Source organism: Chiloscyllium plagiosum, unplaced genomic scaffold (assembly GCF_037043375.1).
Source record: "Chiloscyllium plagiosum isolate Xiang-an unplaced genomic scaffold, Cpla_swu_hap1 HiC_scaffold_31, whole genome shotgun sequence".
NCBI lineage: Eukaryota > Metazoa > Chordata > Chondrichthyes > Orectolobiformes > Hemiscylliidae > Chiloscyllium > Chiloscyllium plagiosum.
In genome coordinates this window covers 48,873,329-48,893,159 of record NW_028270169.1, presented here as the reverse complement: position 1 = coordinate 48,893,159, position 19,831 = coordinate 48,873,329, and the positions used below count along the sequence as shown (strand labels likewise).

General features: G+C 42.4%; 1 protein-coding gene and 1 long non-coding RNA gene across 3 annotated transcripts in view; one reads left to right on the top strand and one right to left on the bottom strand.

Annotated features, from left to right (window-relative positions):
• The window catches only part of bckdk (branched chain keto acid dehydrogenase kinase), a 61,098-nt gene extending 42,795 nt beyond the window's left edge, over positions 1–18,303 (bottom strand). The window contains exons 1-6 of one of the 2 annotated variants that reach the window (XM_043718755.2): positions 17,860–18,299; positions 9,592–9,660; positions 8,090–8,200; positions 4,786–4,833; positions 4,530–4,649; positions 1,519–1,617 (exon numbers count right to left, since the gene is read on the bottom strand). In XM_043718755.2, the coding sequence (XP_043574690.2) occupies positions 1,519–1,617; positions 4,530–4,649; positions 4,786–4,833; positions 8,090–8,200; positions 9,592–9,660; positions 17,860–18,156 (744 nt within the window). In that variant the 5' untranslated portion in view covers positions 18,157–18,299. Of the gene's footprint in view, positions 1–1,518; positions 1,618–4,529; positions 4,650–4,785; positions 4,834–8,089; positions 8,201–9,591; positions 9,661–17,859 lie in introns of both variants that reach the window. The other variant, XM_043718757.2, reaches the window with a different exon arrangement.
• Positions 18,304–18,521: 218 nt separating this feature from the next.
• LOC122564138 (uncharacterized) overlaps positions 18,522–19,831 on the top strand; it is a 66,087-nt gene continuing 64,777 nt past the window's right edge. Inside the window, exon 1 of the long non-coding RNA XR_015752388.1 lies at positions 18,522–19,149. This is a non-coding gene — a long non-coding RNA (uncharacterized LOC122564138). The remainder of the gene's footprint in view (positions 19,150–19,831) is intronic.

The window sequence follows — 19,831 nt, the reverse complement described above, 5'->3', positions numbered from 1 at the left end:
GATCAGAAGGTTACAGGTTCAAGCCCCACACTGGAGATTTAAGCAGGAGAGCCTAGGCTGATACTTCAGTGCAGTACAGGGAGCTACACTATTGGAGGCAGTCCCTTTCAATGCAAGGTCCAATTAAATAAGGCCCTATCTGCTGTCTCAGGTGGATAGAAAAAATGCAATGGCAAGTTTCGGAGAAGAGCATGAGAATTCTCCCTAGTTTCGTGGGCAACATTTACCCATCAACTAACATCACCAAAAACAGGTTAGCTGGTTGTGACCTTCTGAGTCTAACACATACCACTTCAAAAGTGGCTGTAGACCACTCAGGCATGTTGACAGAGTGAAAGGCATTGTATAAATGCAAATCTTTCTGACATTTCTATTATGGCATCAGCTTCCAATTTGCTCAATCATAGAATCCCCACAGTGTGGAAAGAGGCCATTCAGCCCATCAAACCTCTGGAAAGCATGTGACCAAGACACACTCGATCCCTGTAACCCCATATTTCCCCACAGCCAATCCACCTAACCTGCACATCTTTGGACTGTGGGAGGAAATTGAAGCACCTGGTGAAAATCCACACAAACACCAGGAGAATGTGCAAACTCCACACAGACAGCCGCCGAGGCTAGAGTCAAACGCGGATCCCTGGTGCTGGGAGGCAGCAGTGCTAACCACCAAGCCACCGTCATAAGTGTTACTTCTTGGAAATGTCAGCAACATGTTCCCACAGGAAGACTCAGATCAAAAATGTCAAACATGCCCGAGATTCTCAACATCAGCAGCCTGGAGAGAGTGTAGCCTCTTGATCTCAACCAAGAAAAACACCCTGGACCAAGCCACCCTTGGGTGCTCTGCTGCTTCCTTTAGGAGTGTGATAGCACAACAACATCAGCAGAGAACTACAACACAAAAAAAAATATCATTGTCCATTATTTGCTGGAGAGGGATTTTGCAATTTCTGTGTCAATATACAATCTAGAATAGCAACTGTTACTGGGTCTGAACTCTGTTCTCATGGGCAACTCCTTCCCAGCAATCACTCAGAAACTTCTGGGTACTCTCAGTCTTTGTGACAGCAATGTGTTTGCTGTAGGCAATAAGTTAATCATTAACATTACCAGCACTTTATCTACCTGGACTCATGTGGAAGGACAGCACACTGTTTACTTAACTCCTAGCAGCAAACAGGTCTCACTCCATGCAGGGTTTCCCCTTAAAACAATTTTCTCCCCTGGTTTCTGCACATTTTCTGGTTCCAAAGGCAGTCCCACTTTCAAGGATCAGTGGGAGTTCTCTTTTGAGAGAGGTTGCTGCTTATCTTGTTTGCTTCTGCAAATGGTTACTCATAAATCAGCACTTGACATTTTAACTGCGCTCCCTCAAAAAGCTGACTCAACAAATCTGCAAGACCGGATGAGTTGGTATAAACTAGTCACCCAGAATTTGAATTGAACTAAACCCAAGAAAACAGTGGGACTTACAAAGGCCCAGCAAACATCTCCCTCATCCTATTGAACACTTACATTATTCTCATACAGAGTCAGGTGATGTGTTGCCAGCATACGGATTCCCAGTCGGGACGTCAGAGTGTCATCCAGGAAAGAACGGATCAATGATTCATCCTGAAAAATTGAGGCACCATTGTACAATGAAATGCAACGGAAAATGCTCGGTTAGACAACTCCTTGCTCCTGCACTATCGCCACAGCCTTTGTTACCTTCAGATTCAACTATTCCAAAATGCCCCTTCACCAGCTTCACATCTTTTACCCTCCATTAACTTCAATTCATACAAACCACTGCTGTCTGCATTTTCACACGTATCAATTCTCCCATCGCCTGATCTACAGAGGAACCTCGATTATCCGAACAACACAGGCGGGGAGTATTTTGTTCAGGATAATCAAATGCCGGATAACACAGTTCAGCCAATCTTCAGCACCTTGCAATCTTGTCCGGATCATCTGAAATTCGGATAATCAAATGCCAGATAATCAAGGTTCCTCTGTACATTAGCCGACACTGAGAACCAACACCAATTTTTTTAATCCTCATTTTTACAAGCACAATCCTCTGAGATAATTCTGATCTTCCCATTCTGGATTCTTGCACATCCCTGATTTTAACCACTGCATCACTGGTGGCCTCAAGGGCATAAACTCTTAATTTTCACCCAGAACTGTCCAGATATCCAATCTTTCTCTCCTTAAAGACGTTTCTTATAAATCTACCTCTTTGATTCAGTTTTCACCTTCTGCCTAAAAACATCAATTAGGAAAAGATAATCAAATTTAGTTTGATAAAGTTCCCATGCAGTTTTCATGATATTAAAAAGGTGTTGTATAAATATAAGTTTCACTTTTGTGTAACTACAGAGCAAAAAAAAAAGCCACATGTGACAACACATCAGCCTTGGAAGATTACAACACAGGCTGACATTTTCCAAGGCGCTGCATTTGTGGCAGTGCAGAGGCAACAGAGGGACCTGTGGAAGGAAAACTGCACAAGGTCTCCTCTGGGTCACTACAAACATCTCCTGCAGAGCCAGCTTGACAGCAGCGTTGCCAGAGCTTTGGAATTATACCCCTAGACCAAAGAAGAACAAGGAACAAGACAGCACAGGAACAGGCCCTTTGGCCCACCAAGCCAGCACTGATCTTACACCTTTTTCCAGCTGAAAGCCAGTGTAAGATCCAAATATATGTGTTGCAAATTAAATAGATTTCCCGCAGAGATTTATATGTTCTAATCAACCTGTTCTAACATGTTATTATACACCCCCGGACTAAGTGAAACTTGAAGCTAGGTTGTTTGATGAATTTGCATGTGATATACATAACCCTCTGAGAATAAATAAAGAGGTGACTTTAAACCCACTTCCTAAATCTCTCACCCCGGGAAGTTCCTCACACCCTGTCTGCTTCTGTTCTAGACTAATTAATGCCACAGAATGAGTCAACAACCCAACATTTATAAATCGGGTGACAACCAGGGCAATCAATTGTGAACCAGAAAGACCTTGTGTTTTCTTACATCTAACAAGACTGCTAACACAAATTAAAGGACTGACATATGGAGAATATGTATCAGATTCAGCTTGAAATTTCATGTCTAAAAACAAATTTAGCAAATCTTTTGTGTTTTGGGCTGGGGCAGAATGACAAGGAGACAATTCCCCCGCTGGAACCACTGGATTCCAATGCAGGAGGTAAAGTCGGCCAATCAGAATCTAAAATTAAAGCTTAAGACCCTGTAATGAGCTTTTGTTCGGCTACAATGCAGCATTGTGGAAATCATTATTCAGCCGTACTCTCAGATAAGAGCTCAGCTGTATTTCTGGCACCTTCCGAAAAGTATTTCACGACACCAAAGTGAAACACTCAAGCCATATAGCAGCCAGGGGCTTGTGACATCAGTGCTGTTCTACTCATCAAAACAAAGCTCCACAGGGCTCACATCTTTCAGAATTTCCCATGGAGGTGGGCAGCATAGCTACAAGGCTCATTACTTCTTACCAATTGAGCATGTATATCCATAACGGTTTCAAAAGACAAATCCTTCCATCGCAACAGCTGCTTTTTCACCTTCCAGAAAAGCAACTTGCATTTGCCTAGCACCATGAATGCAAGGAAGATGCCCCCCAAAAAATTCACATTTCATTAATCAGGCAAAAAAGGTGATGCCAAACCAAGTCAAAATGGTGCTGGGCAGAGCGACCAAACACTTTGGTCAAAAAGTTGGACTTTTACCGTCAGTCAGTGACAACATTTAAAAATTACTGTGTTGACTATAAAGCATGTCAGGAGGTCCTAATGTTCTGAAAGGTGCTATGTAATTACAAGTCTACAAAAGGGAGTGAAATCATTACAGAGGTTTAGGAAGGATCACAGCATTTGTACAGGACAGAGTGTCAGAGCACAGCTGGCTGCCCCAAATCCATTTAAAGCACATCAGGATTTAGAACGCAGATGCTTTACAAGGTACACTAGTCAGTCATTATATGACTGGATTACAGACACAGCAAACAGAAAGGACACAGTGAAACAAAATATTGGTTCACATTTCCGGAGTTGGAAGGGATGCCTCAGAGCTGCCAAAGAGGACAGGGATTGGAATGGGTCACATTCGGAGAGGCTAACCGAGTTATCCCAGGACAGGGCACAAACATAACCACTTTCTAGTCTGCCTTACTGCAGTAGTACCATATGAACAGCCCACGTGACAGACACTGCCACCACTAAACAATTAACTCTACCAAAAATGACATTCAACCAAAATTCAGATTTTCACGGAAGTGGAATGAGAACCAAGCCCCATGTCAAGTATCATCAAATGAGCTGACAATAATGAACATTATTCCACTCAGCACGACTGCTTTAGGAAATTCTAAAGCTTCTCAATCAAAGAAAGTACTAATTTTGGCAGGAAAGTGCAACAAGGGTCAGTCTAGCAGAGAAAGAGACAAGACAACGGTTAATTAAACTTCATTAAAATGTCTACACATTACAGAGTCAAAACAATGATGTTCATCTACCTGCACGTATTTGCGGCATTCTCTGAAACCTTCAGCCAGCATCGTCACAACATCTTTATGGTCATCTAAGAGCTGACGAATCATCTTGCAGTACTGAGACTCTGTCTTGCTGTCTGTGATCTAAGGGAGTAATAAAAGGAGGGAATTGCTGGATTTGAACGATACTTGCAAAATCTTATTTTCCAAAAAACAAAACAAAAAGGGAGTTGGAAAGAAGGAAAGGGAGGGTTGGGTAAATAGCTAAAAATATACTCACTGGTGGGAAATCAGACAACACCTGAAAGGCTCTGATGTACAACTCATGCTGGAATAAAAGGAACATATTACCAAATGAATAAACACAATTCAAAAATCAGAGTCAACATGAAGCTCACCCTCTCCCCACATCATGATCCACCTTTCAAAAGCATCACTGTGCGACTGTGGCAAGGCACACCTCAAAGTGCCACAATTCCTGTTGTTGCAGCTCAAAGACATAAGAAAATAGAGACTGACAAGGAAGTTTTATTTCTGGCAATCGCCTAAGCTTAATCCAATCGCATTGATTTAGTGTTAAGCACCGCTGAAGAACAGGCCAGCAGCAGAACAGTCATCGGATTGATCAATTTTTGTTTTAAAAACATTGCCAAATCAAAACAGGCAAGTAGCAAAAAACAATGGATCAAGTCACCTTTTTTTTTTGCACTGGTTAAAAATGGCTATCCAGTCACCAGGAGATATAACCATGTCAGTAAGACTTCAACAAACAAATGGGTTGTGAAAAAAATGTGTATCTTCTTTATTGAGGCTTCCTCTTTACCTGCCATCTCAATGAGCCCTGGGTCACCGTGCTCTGCTCAGGGTCTGAAGCCACAATGTGGGGGAATAGCACTTAATGTAAATGTATTGGGCGGGGGGGGGATCAACCCCAACTTGCACACACTGCACAGAGGCTTCCTATTAACCACATTTACAGCAACTGACAGGAGCAACCCAGGAATAAACAAGGACTGGTAGCTGAATGAGAGAGACAAAGCAGGATGGGTGTCAGGAGAGGCAGCTTCGAATAGTGATGAGGAAGAACTAATGAGTTATGCGACAAGACAGCAGGTCAGTTATCATCAACCAGTGCGTCTTTTCTCTAACCGAAGAAGCTGTAACTTGCTATTACCTTTCTAAACTAGTGTCTTTAACTAATGAATTAATTAAAACCAAAACTAATTAAAACAATTTAAGATTTTAAAATAAATTACCACATGAACGAATTTGGTTTGATTGGCAAGGCCATATGCTATAACTGCAACAGAGTGTCTACAACTTGAGAACGATCAGCTAAGAGTGTTTGATCTGTAGATAGCACCAAGGATCACGGAGGATGAAGGTTACCTAATGTTTTGTTCAACAGGCAGCCACCCCACTGCAGGTTAAGTCGAGCTTTAATGTTAGTAGGAGGCTGTAATGGACAGTCAGGCAGGGATGGCAATCCAAGATGGAACAATGAAGCAGCCTCAGCTTATGATTATGGATTGTAAGCAGCAAAGATGCAGGTCGTCAGATGCAGGGGATCTTTCCTCTTTTGAAGTCTCTAATATAATTTCCGAACAGGGATTCTTTAAGTGCCATTTTCAGAATTTGATTGCGTCTATCTTCACAAAAGGCAAAAAATTTGTTTGATCCCTTTCCTTCTAACCAGAGATAATTTCACTTCTCTCTGCTTTAATGGACCCACATGTAATTTCTGTTTACCTACCTACAGGAAAGTTTACAATTTACTTTCATGGCTCTAGCTTGCCCACTTTTATTCTCCTTCCTTGAAAACTAAAATTCTTCCAGTCCTCTGTTCTACTACTTATTTTTTAAAGCAACATTCTAAGTCTCTTCCTTTGATCTAACACTAATCTTTAACTCCACATGCTAGCCACAGGTAGACAATTTTTTTCCTGTGGGGACTTTATGCATTAAAGGAATGTGTATTTGTTACACATTATATATTCTTTAAAATGCTAGTCACTGCTGACCTACCATTCCATCTTTGTAATGTGGCTCCCAACCTGCTGCAGCCAACTTTTTCCACATAGCTACATGATTAAAGACAAAGCTTGAAACTTAACCATATCACAGACTCAATACAAAATTGTATGGTTTCTTACAATAGGGTTAGCTACAGTTCTACATGAAAAGCTGTACATGATCCAGAGGACACAAGTTAAAATCTCACCAAGCGCTGCCTGAAAATTAGAACGCAGTTTAAAACAAGAGCAGAAACTGAAAGTGGTCATTGGTAAAAAAGAACACAAAGCTGTCAGGTTCTCTCAAATTCACTGGTTCACTGCCTTCCCTTTAGGGAAGGAAATCTGAACATGCCAGATAAAGTTCAACTTCTCCTTTCATTAATACACTCAGCACTACATTGTAAAGTGCTCCAAATGTTTCAAACCAGCTCATCACCTGACTTGCCTTTGAGTAATGCCATGAAGTGAATGTGGCAAGGATTCAAACAAAAAAAATGTACTGTAATGCCAAATGCAAAAGTTTACCTATCAGGAAATGTTGGCATAACAGAGGGGTTTAAAATTATGAAAGGTTTTGACAGGCAGAACAAGTGTTTCTACTTGTGAAGACATCTCTCAACGCCTCTAGTTCCAGCTAGAGGCTGTCAATATACAATTGTCACCAAGGAATTCCATCGGCAACTTAGAAAAAAACTTCTTCATCAAGAGAATGGTGACAATGTGGAACCATTACCACAAGGACAGCACAGACATATTTAAGAGAGTCTTGACAACCACGAAGGAGAATGGAAATGAAGATCCCAATGGTAGTAATGGGTTCAGGTTCCTGTTCAACATCAATACTGGTGTGGACTGGTTGGACTAAATGTAACCACAATACTACAATATGATATAAAAGATTAATTGTTTGTCAAGCTCAATGATTCTTTCTTGAATTTGTGCACTTTGTTCCTCTCTCCTGCATAGTTTTTTGATTTCTTCGAGGCAAAGTTTTACAGAGTTTAACTGAAGATCACAGTACAGTTCAATTTTCAACCACAACATGGAGATAACAGGCTTGCTACAAACACATGCTGACCTGACCATAGAAAAGTCCATTTTGATTATGTTTAACTGCATAATTCTTCAATGCTTCTGAATAGTAAATAGTCTTTGCATCTTAAAACAGGTACCAAGTTACCACAGCCAATTGTTGTAAAAACTATGTCTGATTTGCTAACTACCTTTAGGGAAGGAAATCGGTCATCCTTACCTGGTCTGATCAACATGTGGCTCCAGACCACAAAATTCTGCTTGAATCTTAAATGCCTTTGGGCAATTAGTGCTGGCCTGACCAGCAACATCACCATCCCGTGAATTAATACAAACTAATTAAGATAAACTTGAAAAGTTCAGAGTACTAGCTGCATAAATTGTTAACACTAGATTTCCATCATGTTGAAAACCATAGCAACACACGAGTGACCAGAAAATCAGTGCAGATACATTTCTTTTCAGTAACTTAAACATTGTCTTCTCAGTTTAGCAGCAAGAATAAAGCAGATTCAAGTGTTAGTTGGGTGCACTTACCACCTGTAGGATTGTGGGATTGCAGCCAATGATGAAGGGAAGGCTCCGAAATCCCTTAATCCGATGGGCGATGCGGACAGGTAGCTCATTGTAGAGGTACTTGGCACTCCGCTGGCCAAAAAGAAGAAATGACTACCTTAAACCATCACTAGTTTGACCCACACGTGACTACACAAAACGCACGCCACTCACACAGAAAAAATATCAATATGGGGGTTGCCTGCACAAGATAAGCCTTTAATTGCGTTCCAAGATTCCCAAACGCTTGAACAAATCTCAGATCACTGGCAAGTCCTTTCTTAACCACATTCACTGGAAGTATCCAAATCTTCTCAAACATTTCTTTTTTAAGACCTCATGATGCATTATTTCTGTCCTTGGGTACGCAGCCTTGAGCTTAACTTGGTAAAAGGAAACAAATAAAAAAGCTCCAAATCAAATGCACACGAACATTCAGCTGCTGTGTGGTAAAGCTCACTTCACCAGAAACTCCCCAGCTACTGCTCAATATGTAAAGCAGTATGCTCTAGCATTCAATGTAGCACAAAAACATGGACTCTGAAAAGGAAAGGATTAGCCTGTCTAACCACTTCCGTTTCTTTGGAGAAGTCACACATGGGTTGAGAAAATGCTGACTATGTGAATATCTTCTGAAAGTAGTATATAAAAAGTGTTTTATTTATGCTTAAAACATGGAGGGCGAAAGGTGAACTTTGGAACTGGATAAGAAACTGCCTGAAAAGGTGGAGAGCCAATTGGAAATTAATTTTAGAATAGCAGAAGGTACCTGATGGGATGCATGTGGGAGCTGGTGTTGGAATTGTTATTATTTTGAATTCAGAAATACAGAAAAACACCTGGAAGTACACAAAGCTGATCGCGTTGAAACCAAAGAGGGACTGAGAATGCAGATGAGGAGGTTGACAATGACTAGCACTGAACAGCAGCAGTTGTTCAAATGGTCTTTTCCTGATGCTCCTACATTTTGGTGAATAAAAAGAACACTCTTAGAAACCCACATAACTGCAACCTCATTTCAGGTTAAATACAGTCCAGTTAGTAAAGTTTGGTGGGGGTGGGAGGGGTCACTCATGATCAATAAACATTCATCCACACATTGAGTTCACCTGAATAAAGTCATTGCAATGGTGAGGTAAACTGCATTTTCTAGCATGAATCTCAGTATAGCAATGTTCTAGAATGAATTATTCATTATACATTTGCAATTTTCCACCAAGAAAGTTACAGTGGATATTTCTTCTTAAAGACTTGCACGAAAATACAGCTTTGGAGTTGGTCAAGGACCACTTTGTGTGCCTCTATGCTGACGCATAATCAAATAGAGATGTTAATTATGATATTACATCTGTGAATGTGCTTTGGAAGTACTGGCTTTTGGAAGGTGCTAAAGAAATGTAGGCTGATGCTGTTAGGACCAACTTCGCCCACTTTTACCCTGGGTCGTCCCTACCTAATCAGACTTGGAAGTCAAAGCAACTTACCAGGTTATGACTTCCATCTGGGGTTTTTCCTGAATACAACATGGTGGTTGGTGTCAGACGTACGGATGCCTGAAACATAATAGAAGATGTAACCATTGCTTTCTGTTCCAACAAACATGCAAATAATAATCTTATTTTCCATTCTTTTTGATCACAAGTCTGATTAAATTCCCCAGCCATCAGGTGTCACTCAGTAGTAGCCCTCTTAGTTCAGACGTTATGGATTTAAGTTTCACTTTACTGATCAACCACATAATCTAGGTTAATGTGTCAGTGCAGTACTAAGGGAGTGCTGCTGTGTTTTTTTAAATACGATACTAACTCAAGACCTTCTCTGGGTCAGGTTGTGAGTTTGCTCGCTGAGCTGGAAGATTTGTTTTCAGATGTTTTGTCACCATACTAGCTTACATCATCAGTCAGCCTCCAGTGAAGCACTGGTGTTATGTCTCACTTTCTATTTATGTGGCTTGGTTTCTTAAGGTTGGTGATATCATTTGTGGTTCTTTTTCTCAGAGGATGGTAGATGGGGTCCAAAATCAATGGAGTTCCAGTTAGAATGACAATGTGGTTGACTCTTTACTGCTCTCTGGGGCAATTAGAAATGGACAAAGACATCCACATCCTGTATATGAAGAAGAAAAAGTGCCTGGCTCATTTCCCTATATGGTAGCAGTGTATGCAATTCATAAACACTTCACAGATTAAGAGGCACCTTTGGCTACGCAGAGATCATGGAGGGTGCTATACAGATGTAAGTTCAGAAAGTCTCAGTTAGTTGGCTTTCCACCAACATCTATTGAATTAAAAAGGACAGGAATCACCCACACAACCAGAAATACACCAAACTGCTCTGGCCAACTATTCAAATCAGATTTCTTTTCTCTAAAGATCACTTTCTTTTTTTGTTTTACATGTTTTCCCTGCAATTTCCCAGAATACATTTTGTACACTTGGCTTTAGGAAAATTCTCCTGTTCTAATGTGGGTGGCATGGTGGCACAGTGGTTAGCACTGCTGCCTCACAGCGTCAGAGACCCGGGTTCAATTCCCACCTCAGGCGACTGTGTGTGGAGTTTGCACATTCTCCCTGTGTCTGTGTGGGTTTCCTCCGGGTGCTCCGCTTTCCTCCCACAATCCAAAACCGTGCAGGTTAGGTGAATTGGCCATGCTAAATTACCCATAGTGTTAGGTGAAGGGGTAAATGTAAGGGAATGGATCTGGGTGGGTTGCGCTTCGGCAGGTCGGTGTGGACTCGTTGGGCCGAAGGGCCTGTTTCCACACTGTAAGTAATCTAATCCAAGACAAGATATTCCCTTGGTCAGTGATCTACATAATTCAATGTTGTACCTTCTGTCCCTTTAATCTCCTGCATTAACTTTCACCAACAAGTCCATTATGCAATACCTTGACCAATACTTTTCGAAGATCCACATACACAACTGAACAGCATTGCACTCAACATCCGACTCTGTAAAAGATGGTTGCTTAAATCTAACTAACATAATTAGCTTTGTAAAAATTGATGCATACTTGATTTATTGAGTCCAGTGGCACAGTGGTTAGCACTGCTGTCTCACAGCACCAGGGACTCGGATTCGATTCTAGGCTCCGGTAACTGTCTGTGTAGAGTTTGCACATTCTCCCTGTGTCTGCGTGGGTTTCCTCCGGGTGCTCCGGTTTCCTTCCACAGTCCAAAGATGTGCAGGTCAGGTGGATTGGTCATGGTAAGTGTGGGGTCTGCGTGGGATGCTCTTCAGAGGGTCCATGCGGACTCAATGGGTTGAATGGCCTATTTTCTGGACTTTAGGGATTCTGTGACTTTTTAAAATGCTTACTAATTGAATCCCAGGTTATTAGACTGGAAAGAGTTTGTGCATGGGATGCATGGGTGGGTAGGGGTTGGATTCTGGCCAGCTAACCCAAACATTAAGTATGGGGCTCACTCTTCTCTCAGCAGGATCCCCCTCTGAAATGAAGCCTGAATCACAAGTTTGGCTCCATCAGGTGCGGAGCATGCCAGGCGAAACTACAGACCAGAAGTAGGCCGGGAGTCGATCTGGGTGCAAGGGGACAAGTGAGGTATTCCTGAGATCTGGAAACCCCAGGTCAGCCAGAGTTAAAGCTGGAAGACAGTTAAGCATCGAAGTATCTACAATGTCTTCAAAGGTTTCCCCAGCACCTAGGTTTGGATGACTGTATCTCAACTGTGAGCATTGTTCTTCTCATTTTCTTGTCAAAGATATGTAATAGATTTCTTCAGTCATCTTATACTACTTTCATAGCCAAGGAGGATTAGGGCGGCACAGTGGCTCAGTGGTTAACACTGCTGTCTCACAGGGAGCCAGGTTCAATTCCAGACTAAGGCGACTGTCTGTGGAGTTTGAATGTTCTCCCTGTGTCTGTGTGGGTTTCCTCTGGGGATCCGGTTTCCTCCCACAATCCAAAGATGTGCCGGTTAGGTGAACTGACCAAGCTAAATTGCCCATAGTGTTCAGGGATGTGTAGGTGGGATGCATTAGTCAGGGGTTAATGTAGAGTGATAGGGTAGAGGAATGAGTCTGGGTGGGTTACTTTTCGAAGGATCAATGTAGACTTGTTGGGCCGAAGGGCCTGCTTCCATACCATAGGGATTTTATGATTCTAAGTTAATGGCGAAGCCTCTGAAATTTCCACTCCCTATCCTGACACCGGCGAGGTTGTAGCAGAAGCAACTATTCTTTGATTAAAACCCTATGACCACTGCATTCCTATGCATTTGTGCCCCTGTCTACAATAACCCCACAATATCACAACCCTGCTCTATCCTGCAGGCCCCAAAGTGCCCTCACTACATTAGTCCCGTGAACAGATTAGAGGCAATGTCACACTCTGGGAGGATTCCTTCACTGCACGTCCCTTCCCAATCTGCACGATGACCACCCACTTACTATCCTCCTGAATTTCTATAGCTGCAGGGTGGCCATTTCCTGATGTGAGATTCGGGACACTTAGTTTCCTGTAGGCCTGACAGTCATCACAGCTGCTCTTCAAACTCAAAGAACTGAAGTCATTTTCTACCTGCAGTTATCCAAGAAGCATCCTAGACACAGCGCAGGAACTGCAGGCAAAGGGTGTTTGGTGTTCAATTATCTTGCTGAAAAAGAACACTGGAGATCTCATGAATATTTATATAGTTGTACACATGCCCCTTGGTGATAATTAATTAGCACTGCCCCTCTGTGTCAACTGGAATGTGGCGAGAGTGGGAGTTTAGATTAGATTCCCTACAGTGTGGAAACAGGCCCTTCAGCCCAACAAGTCCACACCGACCCTCCGATGAGTAACCCACCCAGACCCATTTCCCTCTGACTAATGCACCGAACACCATGGACAATTTAGCGTGGCCAATTCACCTGACCTGCACATCTTTGGATTGTGGGAGGAAGCCGGAGCACCCGGAGGAAACCCACACAGACACGGGGAGAATGTGCAAACTCCACACAGACAGTCGCCAGAGGCTGGAATCGAACCTGAGACCCTGGTGCTGTGAGGCAGCAGTGCTAACCACTGAGTCACCGTGCCAAGTCACTCAGTTGAGTGGACTCTCCCAACTCTGTGCACATAACGTTTTGCTGTAGCAGATATTCTTTTTGTTCATTAAAAGCTTACTTAGTTCAAACTAGTCAGTCAACAACCACCCACAACAATAAACATTCAGTTCTTCAGTTGCCCACTTCTTGCTACTGATTAAAAGCAAAATACTACAGATTCCAGAAATCTGAAACAAACTCAGAATGCTGCAGAATTTCAGCAGGGTCTGGCAGCAACTGCAGACAGAGAAAAGGAGTTAACATTTTGAGTCTGGTATGATTCTAACTGGAAACAAAACATTAAAATTAAAAATCAGCAGTAATTTTAAAACAAAATCTTTTAGGAAGAAAAGCATGAAAAATCTGAAACACGGACTGCTGGAAAAACTCAGCAGCTCTGGCAGCAATCAGTGGAGAGAAAGCAGAGTTAATGTTTTCGATCCATTGACCCTTCTCCAGAAGAATTCGGGTCACTGGACTCAAAAATATCAACTTTGCTTCCTCTCTACATTTGTTGCCAGACCTGCTGAGTTTTTTCAGCAGTCCCTGTTCTTGTCTCCGATTTCCTGAATTCACAGTTCTTTGGTATTTTTAAAAGATAAAATTTCAGATTGATTACATACTATGTTTAGTCACTATCATTACACAGTGTGCTCACAATCCCCTGTAGCCACCAGTTTGGTAACTTGGTCTAGTTCAGTGCTGCATGGACACAATACTGATCCAGAGTGGGTTGCACTCTGCATGAATGTGTCATCCTAATTGCCACTTGTGCTTCCTCTGTCACAAATCATGAGCCACCATGATCTTGCCAGCACAACCAGTGCTGACACGGAGTGCATCTCAGAGGTGAAGAGAAAGACCTACTGCCTGCCAATGATCACCCGATCCTGTGCACCCTGTGCTTGCTGCATCCACCTGCACTATGGATCAGACCTAGGTGTTCAGTAATTAAAGACCCATTTGGTGAGAGAGCTTACTATCTGCACAGGTGCTTCAGAAACACAATTGGGATTTAAATGTTAGTCTCCCTGGGCTCCAAAAGGGATGAAGTTAATATCCAGAATTCTCACCCTTGATTGCCAGTCATTAAGTACCAGTGAATATGAATAGGAAGGGTTTAGAGGGATATGGGCCAAACGCTGGCAATTGGGACTAGATTAGGTTAGGATATCTGGTCAGCATGGATGAGTTAGATGGAAGAGTCTGTTTCCATACTGTACATCTGTATGATTCTAAAAAAAGGTACAATCATGTGAACACTGGGTGAAGGCAAGTGTGGATATTTTAACAGATCATGACAGTCACTGGTGACAGAAAGTTACTCCTCCATATGGCAATTAACATTCATAACAGCCAATGGGATCGCAGCTTCCACCACCTCCACAACTGTGTCCTGTAAAGGCACCAAGGACTGGGCAACAGACAGCCCTTTTCTAGTTTGCCCAGCTTGTCTCTCTCAAAGATGGAGTGGACGGAGAACAATGAACACAGAGCAGATGCGTTTGGAGCCTTCACAAACATCAGGCATGGGCCACAAATTCTTTCACCAAGCTGGCTGCAGCTACATAGCTTTTTAAATCGATGACAGGGGTGACAACAGCATCTTTAAAATAGAGCAAAATGAAACATGGATAAATGTCTGTATCTTTACAGCAGACAAGAGTAACAGGGGACATGCACAACCATACAGGACAGGGAAGCAGACAAGATGGGGCTATGAAGAACCTGGCTAGAACTTACACAAGAACATAAAATAACATTTTTACAGGTACTTTAAAGCATGGATTCTCATTCATATGTATGTTTTATTTTATGTTGATCTACAATATGCAAACTTCAATAAATATATAACTTGAATGTTGCAGTGCTGCTTCTTGCTGGTTTGATTTTGTTAGCCTCTGGGGCATATTGATTTTTGAAAGGGTGTAGAAAGGGTCACATTGGAAAACAGTTTGGGAAGCACTTCCTTGTGGAAGCACACCCTGGTTGCCAGCTGACAGGGAAGCCAGCTCAGATTAGTTCTATTGATGACCCCAGCTCTGTACCATACTGCATGTGGAGAACTGGCAATGAGAGAACCCCACTCTAGACAGTATTGAGTCACTTCAGCTTCCTAAATGTGCAGGAAGTGAATTCTGGATTTAATGAGATGCATTATTGCAACATGGATCATCCATACTGATTTCAAGGTACTTTGTTTAAAAACTGTGGTCTTCATAATACATAAAAATCTAACGTTAAAAGCCTGCTTGCCAGTACATTGGACAGGGCACATCTATTCTGACCTGTTAGCTTATGTGGCATCACTACTAGAGGCAAGAAATCAGTGATGGCACCACTTGCTAAAATATATTGGTCCTGCAAGATTATTTCAAGTATTCAACTTCTCAACTCTAATTCCAGCTTCTCCAGTAGTACAAAGTGCATTCAATCTGGTATTATATTATATTGGACTTTGACAATGAAGGTTAAAGTGTTATAGTAGCACTGTTCAATACATTAGCTACATGTAGTCAATATCTAGATGGGGTTAATTAGCATATAAATAAGTATAGATACCATCACTGGGCATATAGAGTCATACAGCACAGTATCAGACCCTTCGATCCAACCAGATTATGCCGAACATAATTACAAACTAAATTAATCCCATCTGCATGCTCCTGGCCGATATCCCTCCAAATCTAGGGAACTGACTGTGTGGAGTTTGCACGTTCTCCCCGTGTCTGCGTGGGTTTCCTCCGGGTGCTCTGGTTTCCTCCCACAGTCCAAAGATGTGCAGGGCCAGGTGAATTGGCCATACTAAATTGCCCATAGTGTTAGGTAAGGGGTAAATGTAGGGGCATGGGTGGGTTTCGCTTCGGCGGGTCGGTGTGGACTTGTTGGGCCATAGGACCTGTTTCCACACTGTAATGTAATCTAATGTAATCTAATCTAATCTTTCCTATTCATGCGTCTATCCAATTGTCTTTTAAACATTGTAATTGGACCTGCACCTACCAATTCCTCAAGACATTAATTCCACACATGAACCGCTGTAAAAAAATTAGCCTCATCTCTCTTTTAAATCTCTCTCCTCTCACCTTGAAAATGTGCCCCCTAAAAAGAAAATTCCCCACCTTAGGGAAAAGACAACTACAATCAACTCTACCTATACCTCTCATTATTTTATAAACTTCTACCAGGTCACCTCTCAACCTCATACACTCAAACCTTCCATACATGGCAACATCCTGGTAAATCTCTTCCAAACCCTCTTCAGCTTGATAATATCTTTCTTATAACTGGGTGACCAGAACTGGATACAGTACGTGATCCAACATGCAGAGTTTGCAGTCTATCTGACTAGATTCTTTTGTTTTTGCTTTGTAAGATCAAAAGATAAAAGAGAAGTCTGTGTGAATGTTTTGCTTCTTTGGTTGCTGAGCACTGGTAGATGTTTCTTAAATACTCATGTGACTATATATATATTGTGATAGTTTACTGAAGCTTTCTTCACTAAAATAATTGAAAGTGACGGAAATGGAAGCTGATTTCTCTTCACCAACACTAAAAGATAACAAAACTATTCTGAGAAATTAAGATTGCACAAGCAACAGGAGGTAACGATCCTGTTTGCGAAGCTTATACGCAAGCAAATAATTTTTTTCAAATGGTGTCCAGGTTCTTCATTGTACCCATGATTCAAAACATAGTAGTCAGCTATTTTATATATATATATTTTTAAATTAATGGGGCCTTTATCTGTTCTTCTAAACAAAAATCTTAATGTTCAGAAAAGAGGGGAGAAAACAGCTTGGAAGTTCTCTAGTTGTTCTCACACCAACCCCACTCCTAGTGGCCAGATGCAGAGATATTGCCTGAGGGTTTTGATCAGTGTACATGTAAGGTGCAGAAAAAAAACACCAACAAAAGAAAAAGGCAGGTAAGGATAATTGGGAAAATTACCAGCGTACCAATTCCATATCTACCATAATTGGCTGCGGAATATCAGTTAACACTTTCGAAGATTGGTTCTTGTATTACTTTAGAAAAAAAAATGTCTTTTTCAAAAAAAAATACTCTTGCCCACGTACTGGTGGGGTATCTAGGGGTAAAAGGTCTCCCCCGTCAGGCAGATTTTACAAACAAAGCGAATCTAAAATACAAATCCTGTGGCTGGACTTGGAAGTAAACAGCATTCGCAAACCCTCCGGGAGGAGGGGCGCCAGCTCTTCCGAGCAAGTTGTTAAAATACAAAGTAAAAATAAACCTTTTGTCTCTAAACGTAGGGCTGAGATTAGTTAATTTCATGCAGGAAAACACGGATTAGGTTGGTTCCGGGCTTCTTGACAACTACATTTGGACAATATTCTGAATATATCAAGACGTTATGTGGTAAACAGGGTGGGGGAGGGGAGATAGTCTTTCAGTCAGAACAGTGTTCATCAGAAGGTCAAGCAGCAACTTCGAAGTCAGTTCCCGGAACAAAATGACTATTTGTGGATCACCCCCAACACATACCGGTCTTCACACCAACCCAAACAATTGCTCCCCCTTTTCAAATTTAAGTTTGAAATCAGTGCAGGCTTTAGGAATTGCATTGTTTTGCTCTGTATGTGGATTGTTATTCTCAATATATTATCCACTGATGAAGTGGGGTGGGCAGAGGAAGGTCTAAAAGAGAAAAACACAAATAAAAGAAATAGGATTTTGACCTTTTCAGCTGCCGCATCAATGGCAGACTGGTTGTAGAAGGTGGTGACCGTTTTCGATCTTTCCCTGGCCAGTTCGGAGTATCCGGATAAGGAGGAGGTGGACGTGCATCTGGTCAGGCTGCAGCGGCCGCTCGCGGGGTTCAGCGGGAAAGCCCGCTCTGGATACAATCGCGCTGGATACAGTCGCGCTGGATACAATCGCGCTGGATACAGTCGCGCTGGATACAGTGTAGCTCTTCCTGCACTGCTGCACAACACGCTCAGCGCGACTGCTCGACTTCCAGGTAGCTTGGCCATCGTTTCCACCTTTTGGCTTCTCTTCCTCCCCCCTGACTCGCTTCCAGCCTGCTGGCTGCACCTGGCCCTCCCCTCCTGCAGACCGGTGTTGGTTTTAGTCCATGTTCAGGTGTCCAGGCCGGATTGCCCACTGGCTCCAGCCCCGCAGCAGTAACCGCATTCCGTGTCCATGCTGCAGGCTAAGAGCCGCACACTGCTTCGCTCACTCACATGCAGCTAACTCCACTGACCACACAGAGAGAGGCAACACCAACCCCCTTCCCCCAGATCTCACTCATTGGCCTCTTGCAGCCTGTCATTTAAAAATGAATATTGGCAGCACCAATTGGAAGAAAGGGATCATCCTTCCAGCCGTTAGATACACCAGACGTCACCATGCTGTTTTTGAGGTTACATTTACTGGAGTATAAAAACACCCTTTCCGTGAATAACAGCTTTTTCTTTGCAATTTCAAACATACATATTTAAGGACACTTTTCGCCCTGATTTAACAAACGCCGTCATGCTGATGAAAGCCGAAACGTTAACTCTCGTTTTTATTTCTCTCTGCTCTGATGCCAGAGGTGCTGAGTATTCCCAGCATTGCCTTTTGTTTGTTATTGTCCAGATCTGAACTGATCAGTCCAAGCTGTATAAAGAAATAATATGTGATTATAAAATCACTGCGTCACAACTGCCCAAATTTAAACTTCCGTTATGTTAAAAAAAAATGAAACGTTAAGTGTTCAATTTTGACTGCAACTCAGATTACGTTAGTCTGTCTCACTGAATCAGCAACGAGATCCTGAAAAACATTGGGCCATTTCCAAATCTTGGGAGCCTCCTCTCAACAAAGGCATGCTGACATTCATTCATTGTCACTTCCGATCAGCCAACCAAACAGTTCAGCTGACTGAGGAAAAGATTGAGGGCCAGAATCTCAAACCCAAGACAGGTTCAAGGTTTGATGGACAGCAGTGAGCCGCTCTGTTCTACACACTTGAGAGACCCGCAGTAAGTAGCAGCGGTGGTGCCTTCACACAATCCTCCAAATCCAGCGTCCTCTCGCAAGCCAATTCACACAGCATCAAAGCGCTAATCACTCAAAATCGGCTCTGCTGGGGGAAAGCATGTCATTCTTAAATGTGTGGGTGGCTCAGTGGTTAGCACTGCTGCCTCACAGCGCCCCGGTCCAATTCCCGCCTCATGGAGTTTGCATATTCTCCCCGTTTCTGCGTGGGTTTCCTCCGGGTGATCCGGTTTCCTTCCACAGTCTAAAGATGAGCAGGTCAGGTGAATTGGCCACGCTAAATTACCCATAGTGTTAGATGCATTAGTCAGGGGTAAATATAGGATAGGGGACTGGGTCTGGGTGTGTTACTCTTCAGAGGGTGGGAATGGACTTGTTGAGCCAAATGTCCTGTTTCCATACTGTAGGGAATCTAATCTCAGGAGTGTCACTTGAAAGAAGTTCTGGGATTTACATATTAATTAATCGAAACCTGCCACCCATTCTAAAAGATGAATGACTTAACGGCAATTGAGGTTTGTTCAATATATTGCATCAGCTTTATGACATTATGACCTTTTGCTAAAAATTGTCTTCTTTGATCCTACTCCAATAGCTACTTGATGAAGGAGCAGTGCTCCGAAAACTTGTACTTCCAATTAAACCTGTTGGACTATAGCCTGGTGT